Source organism: Culex quinquefasciatus, chromosome 3 (genome assembly GCF_015732765.1).
Source record: "Culex quinquefasciatus strain JHB chromosome 3, VPISU_Cqui_1.0_pri_paternal, whole genome shotgun sequence".
In the NCBI taxonomy this organism is placed as follows: Eukaryota; Metazoa; Arthropoda; class Insecta; order Diptera; family Culicidae; genus Culex; species Culex quinquefasciatus.
Genome location: NC_051863.1, coordinates 85,919,078 through 85,932,469, shown reverse-complemented (window position 1 = coordinate 85,932,469; position 13,392 = coordinate 85,919,078). Strand labels below are relative to the sequence as shown.

Genomic DNA, 13,392 nt, shown 5'->3' with positions numbered 1-13,392 from the left:
TTGAATGGAATTATTAGCTTTTAATTTGCAACATAGTTATGTCCCAAACCATAAAAGAATAAAAATTACTCAAAATGAAAAAAAGGAGATGCAACGAAAGTTCTAGTGTTACAACATGATATGAGCGCAGATAAAACCAACAAAACTTAATGCCACCCAGGGCCAGGGTTAGTAAATTTTACCTTTGTAGAGTTCATTTATCAACAGAACTCATAATGCTCATGCTATCTTTTCAAAACCAGCTTGTTGATTCTGGTATGATATTATGTATTTTCATATAATTCAAAGTGCGCATGATTATAGCACGGACTCTCGTATGGCATGAGAGATCGCCCAGTGTATTTCCTGTGAACATTCAATTGTGCCCAGGGATGGTAGAAGGAATAATCTGAAATTTTATCCCAGTCTGAGATGAGCTCTACAGGTATGCAGACTAAATTTGATGCAAATAGTTTTGAATCCAAATTTGGAAAATTTTCTTCAGCATTTCAAATTAAACATTTGTTATAGATAAGTAACTCTACACGTAGTGATATCAAAAGTGTGTAATTATGTAGCAAACAGAGTTTATCATATACCCATTTATGAAATTTAAGAAAAGTGATTCTTCTGGAAACATGCTGTCAGAAATATAAAAGTATTTTTCATTTGCTCTACATGTTGAAACTAACTTAATGCTCTTTTATAAAAACTCACTTGTTCAAAAGAATTTTCATCGATCTTAAACTGGTAAGAATACATCAAGTAGTCAAAAACTCTTTCAAATGACAAATTTTATTGCAAACGATTATAAATTAGCAAATAAATAAAAACAATTTGTATTTTTCGATGAATTTTCATGAAAATTGTTACTATTCAAGTGAAAAAGTCGGATTGATCATTATTCAAGTCATGTGTAAATAATCGATATTTTTCACCTCACCAAAACAACTGGAACTATAGAGTTCTAACGTTTGGCTGTATTAGTGTGAAGGCATGTTGGCCTAATATCTCCTGCAATAAGAAAATAACATATTTTTTTGTTTTACAGAATTTGCAGATATATAGTTTTCACATCTGTTTTGCGTAAAGAACAAAATTTACAACAATGTTGCCAACAAACGTTATGTCATTTATGAAAAAGGTATGGTATTCGGTCCTCTAAGATTTTTTTTTCAAATTTTGTTTGACGTCATCATCAAATTTAAAATTTAATGGATTAAATCTGTTATTTTGCTAAATACGTTTTTTTGTTAACCATTGTTGTTATATTTCATATGCGAGCAGCTTTTCATGTTTACTTTGTTGTTATTTATTTATAACCTTAATTAATTAATAAACCTGCATTGAACAGATGGTGGCTCCAGAGGATGTCCCTCAACATGGTAATGCTGAAAGCACAGGGACATTTGGAAAATTAAAGCAAACCTTATCATCATCTCTATTGACGGCACAGGATAGAGGTAAGTTAATTCATAAAAAAATTCTAAAAAGTTTTAAAGATATTTTTGTTTGGAGCAAATCTTAACTTTAGTTGTTATTTGATGTCTTTTTTTGGTTTTTTATCATTTGTAATTAAAACATTAGCTTATTGTTTTACAATATTTAACACCCAAAAGACCATGCGGCATGGCCCATGTCCCCTTAGAAAAAAAAAAATAAAATGTATAAAATCATCTCCGGTTCGTTTCATCCAATTTTGATGATACTTTCAGGGCAAGACCCGAATTCCGGATTGTTCCGGATTTAGCGCACATTTTCTTGGGGTACCTTTGAAGTTTTAGTGTAAAAAACTAAAGTATTATCAAAAACAAATCCTCCTATGCTGCAAACATATAAAGACTCCTCAGATAGCCTCCGGACCTCCGGAACCGGTTCCGTAGAATAATCGTGAGGGACAAAATCTAGAAGTCATGGAAATATGGCATGCGACATGTCAAAAAATATCTACTGGCTCTGGGTAGTTGATTGCTACTCATCAAAAGACTGTCCGAGGCATTCCGGACACTTTGGCCACCTGGAACCGATGAATCCGGAACATGGTCCATGGTAGAAAAGTGTTATCTATGATTAGTTAGTTAGTTCGAAAAGTCAAAAAATATCTACCGGCTCTGGGAAGTTGATTGCTACCCCTCCAAAGACTGTCCGAAGCCATCCGTACACTTGGCCACCTGGAACCGGTGAACCCGGAACATTTGAAGTCCCGAACCTGTATATTCACTTTATACGCTTGGAGGTAAAATTGAGTGGCGACATCTAGAGTTGATATAGAGTTTTACCGTGGTAAAAGTCAAAATACTACATTACCGACAGTATTTAAAAGGAAAGATTCAAAAAGCTTTGCGCAGCTCTCTCACTTTTAGGAGAGGGCTTTTCACGCTGGAAAGCTTATTTGTGTTTTTTTTGTTGTGTTCCTCTACTTTCGAGATTCTAAACAGCGTGTTAAATAGATGTGTTGAGTTGTTTCACTTAGATGCCCTGTGCCAACCGTCTCGTTTGTCCTGAAATATGTATTATCAGAGGAGTTTTGTCGATACTGTCCTTAAAGCCTAAGTTAAAGGAGAGCAATTCTCTACGAAATCGGTCTTTTTTCTTCAATTTTAATTTTTGTATTTATTAATCCGGCTGAAACTTTTTTGGTGTCTTCGGTATGCCCAAAGAAGCCATTTTGCATCATTAGTTTGTCCATATAATTTTCCATACAAATTCGGCAGCTGTCCATACAAAAATGATGTATGAAAATTCAAAAATCTGTATCTTTTGAAGGAATTTTTTGATCGATTTGGTGTCTTCGGCAAAGTTGTAGGTATGGATACGGACTACACTGGAAAAAATAATACACGGTAAAAAAAAATTTGGTGATTTTTTTATTTAACTTTTTATCACTAAAACTTGATTTACAAAAAAACACTATTTTTATTTTTTTTTATTTTTTGATATGTTTTAGAAGACATTAAATGCCAACTTTTCAGAAATTTCCAGGTTGTGCAAAAAATCACTGACCGAGTTATGAATTTTTTAATCAATACTGATTTTTTCAAAAAATCGAAATTTTGGTCGTAAAAATTTTTCAACTTCATTTTTCGATGTAAAATCAAATTTGCAATCAAAAAGTACTTTACTAAAATTTTGATAAAGTGCACCGTTTTCAAGTTATAGCCATATTTAAGTGACTTTTTTGAAAATAGTCGCAGTTTTTCATTTTTTTAAATTAGTGCACATGTTTGCCCAGTTTTGAAAAAAATATTTTTGAAAAGCTGAGAAAATTCTCTATATTTTGCTTATTCGGACTATGTTGATACGACCTTTAGTTGCTGAGATATTGCAATGCAAAGGTTTAAAAACAGGAAAATTGATGTTTTCTAAGTTTCACCCAAACAACCCACCATTTTCTATCGTCAATATCTCAGCAACTAATGGTCCGATTTTCAATGTTAATATATGAAACAATTGTGAAATTTTCCGATCTTTTCGAAAAAAATATTTTTGGAATTTTCAAATCAAGACAAACATTTTAAAAGGGCGTAATATTGAATGTTTGGCCTTTGTGAAATGTTAGTCTTGATTTGAAAATTCCAAAATATTTTTTCGAAGAGATCGGAAAATTTCACAAATGTTTCATATATTAACATTGAAAATCGGACCATTAGTTGCTGAGATATTGACGATAGAAAATGGTGGGTTGTTTGGGTGAAACTTAGAAAACATCAATTTTCCTGTTTTTAAACCTTTGCATTGCAATATCTCAGCAACTAAAGGTCGTATCAACAAAGTCCAAATAAGCAAAATATAGAGAATTTTCTCAGCTTTTCAAAAATATTTTTTTCAAAACTGGGCAAACATGTGCACTAATTTAAAAAAATGAAAAACTGCGACTATTTTCAAAAAAGTCACTTAAATATGGCTATAACTTGAAAACGGTGCACTTTATCAAAATTTCAGTAAAGTACTTTTGATTGCAAATTTGATTTTACATCGAAAATGAAGTTGAAAAATTTTACGACCAAAATTTCGATTTTTGAAAAATCAGTATTGATTAAAAATTCATAACTCGGTCAGTTTTTGCACAACCTGAAATTTCTGAAAAGTTGGCATTTTATGCCTTCTAAAACATATCAAAAAATAAAAAATTAAAAATAGTGTTTTTTGTAAATCAAGTTTTAGTGATAAAGATAAATAAAAAATCACCAATTTTTTACCGTGTATTATTTTTTCCAGTGTAGTCCGTATCCATACCTACAACTTTGCCGAAGACACCAAATCGATCAAAAATTCCTTCAAAAGATACAGATTTTTGAATTTTCATACATCATTTTTGTATGGACAGCTGCCGAATTTGTATGGAAAATTATATGGACAAACTAATGATGCAAAATGGCTTCTTTGGGCATACCGAAGGCACCAAAAAAGTTTCAGTCGGATTAAAAAATACAAAAAAAATCGAATGACCGAAATCCTAGAGAACTGCTCAGGAACAACAAATGCAAACACCTGCCAGGTTAAATTTATTGATCACTAAACTACAAAACTTTACAATATATTCTCAAAAGGTTCACTTTTTCATCCGAATTTATTCATAATTAATTAAATTTCATGGTGATTAATTCTAAACTCTCACAGCGCCAAAAAAAAAGCCACCACAAAAATACAACCACTCTCTCACTATAGACGACGTCCGCGGTGAACTCCCTTTCGGCGGGTCGAATCGGACGGGGCACGGCACGCCGAATGGGCACCCGATCCTGAGGTCATGGTTCGATTTCCGCCGATGGCAGTTTAGCTAACTTTGCCACTATTCTTGGTATGTGTTTTGGTTGAAATAGCTAATTTTTCCACTATTTCTACAAGTTTTCTTTCAAAAGCCCCCATTGCTGCCTGTAAAGCACGCTTTATTCAGCAAGCCTTCTGGCTGATTTAGCTCGTTTCTTTTTTGTTCTTGCTACGTTTTTCGGTAAGTCCAGCTAATTTTTCGACTGTTTTAACTAGTAATTTCGAAATCATTTTTAAAAATCCCTTCCTGCCTGTAAAGTTGTTTTTTATTTTCAAAAATACTTTTTGCTGGTGTAGCATGATTTTCCGCTATTCTTGGTACGTTTTTTGGTAGTCCAGCAAGTTTTTTTATGTTTCAATAGTTTCCAGGCTTTTTAAACTATGTTATAATTGATCATCCTAATTGTACGGCTTTGTTGCGATATTCTATTGACAAATTAAAAAAAATATGAAATACAGTAATACAAAAATACAAAAATACAAAAATACAAAAATACAAAAATACAAAAATACAAAAATACAAAAACACAAAAATACAAAAATACAAAAAAAAAATACAAAAAAAAACAAAAATACAAAAATACAAAAATACAAAAATACAAACATAAAAACATACAAACATACAAACATACAAACATACAAACATACAAACATACAAACATACAAACATACAAACATACAAACATACAAACATACAAACATACAAACATACAAACATACAAACATACAAACATACAAACATACAAACATACAAACATACAAACATACAAACATACAAACATACAAACATACAAACATACAAACATACAAACATACAAACATACAAACATACAAACATACAAACATACAAACATACAAACATACAAACATAAAACAAAAACATACAAACATACAAACATACAAAAACAAACATACAAACATACAAACATACATACAAACATACAAACATACAAACATACAAACATACAAACATACAAACATACAAACATACAAACATACAAACATACAAACATACAAACATACAAACATACAAACATACAAACATACAAACATACAAACATACAAACATACAAACATACAAACATACAAACATACAAACATACAAACATACAAACATACAAACATACAAACATACAAACATACAAACATACAAACATACAAACATACAAACATACAAACATACAAACATACAAACATACAAACATACAAACATACAAACATACAAACATACAAACATACAAACATACAAACATACAAACATACAAACATACAAACATACAAACATACAAACATACAAACATACAACATACAAACATACAAACATACAAACATACAAACATACAAACATACAAACATACAAACATACAAACATACAAACATACAAACATACAAACATACAAACATACAAACATACAAACATACAAACATACAAACATACAAACATACAAACATACGAACACACAAAAATACAAAAAATGCAAACTTAATTTAACTTAATTTATCTTTATTGTACTTAATTTAACATAATTTAACTTAATTCAACTTAATTTAACCTAATTGAACTTAATTTAACTAAATTTAACCTAATTTGACTAAATTTAACTTAATTTAACTTAATATAACTTAATTTAGCTAAATTCAACTTAATTTAACTAAATTAACTTAATTTAAACAAATTTAACTTCATTTAATTTAACTTAATTTAACTTGACTTTATTTAATTTAACTTAATTCATTTTAATTTCACTTAATTTAACATTATTTAACTTAATTTAACCTAACTTAACCAAAATTAACTTAATTTAACTAAATTTTATTTAATTTAACTAAATTTTACCTATTTTTACTTAATTTTACCTAATTTATATTAACATAACTTAATTTAACTTAATTTAACTAAATTGTATCAAACAACATTAAATTGAACTAAGTTTAATTAAATTTAACAAAATATTTTTAGATATATCAACATATGATTTAATTTATTTTATTTTAACTATATTCAGTTGAACTAAACTTAACTTTACTTAATTAAATTTGATTTTTGTTTAATATACTGTATTTAAACTGTGTAAAACTGGTGTAACTTAAAACTTAATTTCAACTCAATTTTACTAAATTTCACTTAATTTTACTTTATTCTATTTAATTTTTCATAATTTTACTATATTTCACTTAATTCTACAAAATTTAACTTAACACATGTTAATTGAACCATATTTGGCCAAATTCTATTAAATTAAACAAACAGGAACAATTTCAACTAAATTTTTCTGAATTTTGCTAAAGTTTGCTTAATTTTGCTTAATTTAATTTAATTTATCTAAATTTAACTAATTCCTACTAATTTTAAATAAATTTAATTAATTTAACATAATTTTACTAAATTTATTCAATTCAACTTAATTTAACTAAATTTAATCAATTTAACTTAATTTATCTCAATTCTACTTTTTTTCTAAATTCAACCAAATGTTACTTAATTTTACTCAAATAAACTTATTAAATTTAAATTCAACTTTAATTTACTTAATAAAATTTGATTTATATTTATTTTATTTTGTTTATTTAAACTGGATTAAACTTAATATCACTAAATTTCAATTAATTTAACATTATTTAACCCTATTTTTTATGTGCTTCAAAGGCATAAAGTGCCCTGCTCGTTCGGATCGGTCAAACGGTTCTATCCCATTCCCCAGAATCCCATCCCATTCCCCAGAATGCCATTCCCCAGAATGCCATTCCCCAGAATGACCCATTCCCCAGAATTCCATTCCCCAGAATCCCACTCCCCAGAATGGCCCATTCCCCAGAATGATCCATTCCCCAGAATGACCCATTCCCCAGAAATATTTAGGACCCTGAAAAAATGTTATGTTTCCCATTTGGTATAATGCCATTTAGCTGAACGCCGTTTGGCATAACATAATTTGGCATAATGGCGCATAATGGCCAATTGGCATAATTATATTACATTTTCAACATTAATTCAATATTAGAATCGCTTTAAAGATGACATCGAGACTTGGGATAACTGCTGACACTAATTGTTTTTTTTTTTTCATTTTTTAAGAAGGGAAAACTCTCTTTACTAGAGATAACTGCTAAAGGAAAATTGAACTTGTGTCAGCATGCTGCAGTTATCACAAGTCAAGGAAGTTGACCCTTCTTTAAAGAAGGCAAAATTCAACCTTTTATCGGCAGTTACTAGAGTTTTCCCATCTTTAAAGAAGGGAAAATTCAACTTCAACGGGAAAATTAAACTTTTGTCAACAGTACTGACAGACATGAGAGTTTTCCATTCTTTAAAGTACACAGAAAAAAAATGATGGTAATATTTATCAGGAAATGGTGACAGATTTTTTGGCTAAAAAAATGATGAATTTTACCCCAGAAAATGATGAATTTTCATCAGTTTTTGATGAATATTCATCAGGTTCACATTTTGACACATTTTTTATGGAATATTACTCAAATAAGAGGTAATATTCAACCTACCAAATTTTCAACATTCCAAAATTCAACTTTTTTTTGTGTGTAGGCAAAATTCAACTTTAAAGGGAGAATTAAACTTTTGTCAGCAGTACTGACAGACAAGAGAGTTTTCCTTCTTTAAAAAACCTCAACTTTAAAGGAAAATTCAACTTTTGTCAGCATTTATCACAAGTCAAGAGAATTTTCCTTACTAAAGAAGGAAACATTCAACTTTTGTCAGCGGTTATCACAATAAAGGCGAAATCTGAACAATTCACACTTTAAAACTGATCACTTTTTGAAATAAAGTACATTCATAATAAAAATAAAACTTTTCTGGGAAATGGGACATTCCGGGGAATGAGTTTCTGGGGAATGGATCATTCTGGGGAATGGGATTCTGGGGAATGAACCATTCTGGGGAATGGAATTCTGGGGAATAGAATTCTGGGGAATGGAATTCTGGGGAATGGGATTTTGGGGAATGGGATAGAACCCCCGCAAACATTGGCCAGTCTATATCTAGACATTCTATACCCGCAGCCACGTAGACAGATGTCCATACAAAAAAGTGGAGTGTGGACAATCGCCAACCTCCACCTCCCCCGCCAAAGGGTTCACGACAAAGGGATGCCCCCACTTTTTACCTACGCATCGTCCAAACAAAAATTCTAACTCAACTTCTAACCTCTTTCCCTCAACACAAAAAACTACTCGCAAACTGAAGATCTCGGCCCGCAGAAAGTCTTCCTGACTTTTAATTCATTCACTCACGCACCAACACCACCTTTGGCACTTGCACTTTCAACTTTCAAACGCAGAATCGTCACAATACTCCGCGAACTGAGCGGCTCAAACAGGATCAAACACGATACGAGACGTTCTCTCGCTTGGTTTTGGTCTCGAATTGATGATCTGTCAAAAAAATTCATGCTGCCGGTTCCAGCTAGTTTTTCGGTGAAAAGTAGGCAAAAATTGTGCTGAAACACCATTATTTATGGTAACATCTCTCCTGTCATTTTGATTTAGGCTGTCAGTTTTGGATTGCAAATCAGCAATCAGGGTTAGCTGTTTCACCAATCCCAAGTTGGTAAATTTACCTGTAATTTTAGCTAATTTAGCCAAAAAAATCACTGTTTCACCAATTTGAAGCCAGCTAATTTGAATTGTTAAATTTAAGATGGAACTCCTTTCCGTGTGTATTTGAATTTTAATAATTTTCCATGTGTGCGTATCTATAGTCTAAATTTTGATTAAAATAAAATGGCGGCAGTTCGAACCGTGTCTTCAATGAGGCGTTAGGGGTGCAAGCAAGTTTTCCATGGGGGGTGTTGAACACCCATAATACCCCCTTAGATACAGCCCTGTCGGCGTTGGTTGTGCACCGTCGACAGCTTTGGGAGCGTTCTTTTATTACGTAACGCAGTAAGGGGGGGAGGTCGGAGGCCGTGTTACGCTCCATACAAAATTTTTAAAATGTGTATGGAAATTTTGTTACGAGGGAGGGGGAGGGGGTCTAAAAGTCCGATTTTTTGCGTTACGTAATAAAAGAACGCTCCCTTTGAGCGCATGTCAACTCCAACTAGGTATTGTGGATTTAGCTCGTAGCTGGATTTTCTGGCATCTTCTCACGGTCATTGGAAACGGTCGTGGATAGACCTAGGGGTTCCCAGTTGGAGTGAAAAAAAATCAATTTATAGAAAAATTATGGATTAACATTTTGCTTTTTTATCACTTCTCCGATATCAGAAATAATTGTTTGAACATGCCGCAATTTTTTTATTCGGTCGGAAAAATATTATTTTTCTTGAAAAAACTTTCATTTTTAATCACATGATCACTCCTAATTCTGGCTCGATGCCGCCATCATGCGACCGCGTGCTCCGTTTGTTTGTCAACAAAGCTGCAGCTGGTTGGTGAGACGAAGTGAGGGGGGAAGAGATTTTGACATTTTTATGCCCGCATCTGGCCCGCCGACTATTTCGTCGGTCACTGAGCCGCCGGTCGTTGTCAGTGACCGAGTCCAGCTAGGTACTGATCGTACAATATTGTGATTTCGGAAATAAATCGAAATAACAGCGCGAGTGTGTTTCATCTCGCGAAGCAATTTTGGGTTGTTTCTTTTCTGAGTGTATCTCAAATGTCACATTCAAAACCAAAACAAAATTTCGCCGCGGCACCAAACTGAAATTTCGCAAGTGGAGTTGCGAAGAGACTAGCGCCGCAACCAAAAAGGATCAAGGAACCGACCTCAAAGTTCTGCCAGGAATCGCTTTATGGGCGTGAATTTGATGTATTATTCCATGAAGTACAGCCTAAAAAGGCTGATTACGGCGAGTTCGGGTTTCAAAAGGTCAATCCAAATTTTATATTTTCATGAGCCCACTAAATCAGCAACCGGATCAACTCGTGACGGTACTAACGGACCAGATTGACGGTCACTCGGTAATTTTGTTGAGGCTAGATAGCAACCCAGCCCAAGATTGTGACCAAAACTTTTGATATTCTGTGTCTCCTCCTAAAGCTGGGAACAAACTCAAAATCATCACATGACCCAACGAAAACAATTCGGATGCTAGTTTGAACCTCTAATGTTCCGGAACATAAGATTTTAATCACTAATTAAACATAATTGTCCCAATTTTTCTTAAATCCAAGTAGAACTCCACGATTTTTTTCAACGACTCAAGCAAAACCAAGCAATCAAAATAAAAAAAGCTAACACACTGATTCAAAACAGTTTGCCAGATATTTCGCGACAGAAAATCGTCGCGAGAGTTAAACACGCTTAATTCAGTTTAGTGCCGCGGCGACAATAAGTGGTCCGGGTCAATATTCGCACCATCTGGTCAAATATCCTTTTCTGCCAAACACAGTTGTTAAGGCATTCAACTCATGTAAAAAGTTTATAGGTTTGTGATCAATTGAGAGAGCTAAGCGGGATACTATAAAATGGGATCAAGTCTCCCCACTCTCTATTGCTTCAATGTTCTACAAAGTTATGTTCTTAAAATGATCTTTTAAAATTTGATACAACCCGGATTCGCTAATTTGAGAAAGCCCGAATTATACTAATGTAACTTGTGAAAAAGTTGGCGAATTCGTATTCAAAATAACACACCAACGTTGTTACTCCAAGCACTTGGAGAGCGTTTTTTATTACGTAACGCAAAAGTTAGGATTTTTAAACCCCTCCCTAGTAGCAAAATGTCCATACAAATAAAAAAAATGTATGGAGCCCCTTCGACCTCTCCCGCCTTTCCCCTAACTGTATTGTGTTATAAAAGAACGCTCCCTTGGTTTGTCTTCATGCAAGTTTCGACACTGTTGTCTTTAATTTATTATTATTAGTTTTTTTCTTACAGAAAAATAAAAATAAATATTATCTTATATAACTCCATTCACAGTTAACAAAATGTCACCAAGACCATCTTTGATTCCGGATGTAGACTCATCAAGTGAGCCAATTCAACAGCATATTGTTAAACCTGAGATCCCAAAGCCGGTGGGGCGTTCTGGATCGTGTCGTATTTGTTTGAAAGCATTCAAACCGAACGAATATAGCAAAACATGCGTTGAATGCGATCAAAAAGTGTGTGAAGATTGTGCAAGTTATAGCAAATTAGAACAAAATGAGGCTGCGGTATGTAGATGGGTAATTCTCTACCAACTCACACGAAACCGGGAAAAGTTGCCCCGACCCCTCTTCGATTTGCGTGAAACTTTGTCCTAAGGGGTAACTTTAGTCTCTGATCACGAATCCGAGGTCCGTTTTTTGATATCTCATGACGGAGGGCGGTACGACCCCTTCAATTTTTGATCATGCGAAAAATGAGGTGTTTTTCAATAATTTGCTGCCTGAAACGGTGATGAGATAGAAATTTGGTGTCAAAGGTTTGATGGCGTACTAAGAATTCTGAAAAAAATACGTATTTGCGTATAGGGACCATCCACAAACCACGTGGACACTTTTTTTGGAAATCTCAACCCCCCCCCCTCGTGGACAATTGTCCATACAAAAAAAATACGTATACTAGAGAACCTGGATCTTATTAGAGAACGGACATCTCAAACCAAAAGTACCAATCGAAGCACGAGAACTGTCAAACGGAGGTACCAATCGAGAAAAATCCTTTGTCCTTATGCTCGTTTGGTACCTCCGTTTGACAGTTCTCGTGCTTCGATTGGTACTTTTGGTTTGAGATGTCCGTTCTCTAATAAGATCCAGGCTCTCTAACGTATACGTATCTTTGGTAAAAAGCAAAAAGAACAATAACATAAAAATTAAAAACAAAATTCTAAGCCTACAACAAAGTCAAAACTTTCAAGCTCTCATTATTTTTTTTTTTCAATTTTTGCTTAAGGCTGGTTGTTGGCTGTGAAAAAAATTGAATCAACAAACTTTGTTCTGATTAAACTTTTGATTTCATTGATGTAGTGATCACCTTACTGCGATCCACGACAAAGATTGATGCCCTTTTTTGTTTATTTTTAATTTCATAATTTCTAAAGATGATAACTGAACTAAGCTCAATACACAGACGAAATCAATAACTGAATATTTTGTCTGACATCCCACTAAGAGGAACAACTTGCACTCGTTTTGGCAACTTGTCGGCCTTCCAGAAAAATTAAATATGTTTTAAAATGAACTGACTGTTTTTTATTTATTTGAAAGATATATAAAATAAACTTATTTTAATAAAACCTTCTAAAGCAATCTTGAAAATTTTATTTTAATTTTGGACATAATGTGTACTTATTATTCAAAAATAGTTATTAAAAATTACCTCATTCTAATTCCACCCATAAATATAATTAATTATTATAATTTACCGTAAACCAGGGTCAATCGGGACACATGGGGCGAACTGGGACAGCAGTTTTAACCATGTTGGAGCACAATATTTTGATTTTTCTGGTTGGTTTCGGTTAGAACAGACTCAGGCCAACAAAATGTGTACATCCATTTCCAAATTTAAAAGCTTTAAGTGCTCTAAAAACAGCTGTCCCTATTCAGACTGTAGTCCCGATTCACCCCAGATTACGGTACACGGAGAGATTGCGCTCAGAAATTTTAACAATTAAAATTGTTGATTTTACTTTCGTAAATTTTAACAAAAACGTACTTGTCACTGCCAATTTTCAGTCAAATTAACCAAAATT

At 32.9% G+C, this 13,392-nt stretch overlaps 1 protein-coding gene across 7 annotated transcripts in view; it reads left to right on the top strand.

Moving 5' to 3' along the window:
- Nucleotides 1-292: 292 nt before the first annotated feature.
- Nucleotides 293-13,392, top strand: part of LOC6050578 (regulating synaptic membrane exocytosis protein 2) — a 122,793-nt gene continuing 109,693 nt past the window's right edge. For 3 of the 7 annotated variants that reach the window (XM_038265273.1, XM_038265272.1, XM_038265274.1), the window contains exons 1-5: nt 431-729; nt 861-973; nt 1,031-1,123; nt 1,334-1,442; nt 11,634-11,869. In XM_038265273.1, the coding sequence (XP_038121201.1) occupies nt 1,088-1,123; nt 1,334-1,442; nt 11,634-11,869 (381 nt within the window). In that variant the 5' untranslated portion in view covers nt 431-729; nt 861-973; nt 1,031-1,087. The other 4 variants (XM_038265270.1, XM_038265269.1, XM_038265271.1 and 1 more) reach the window with 4 other exon arrangements.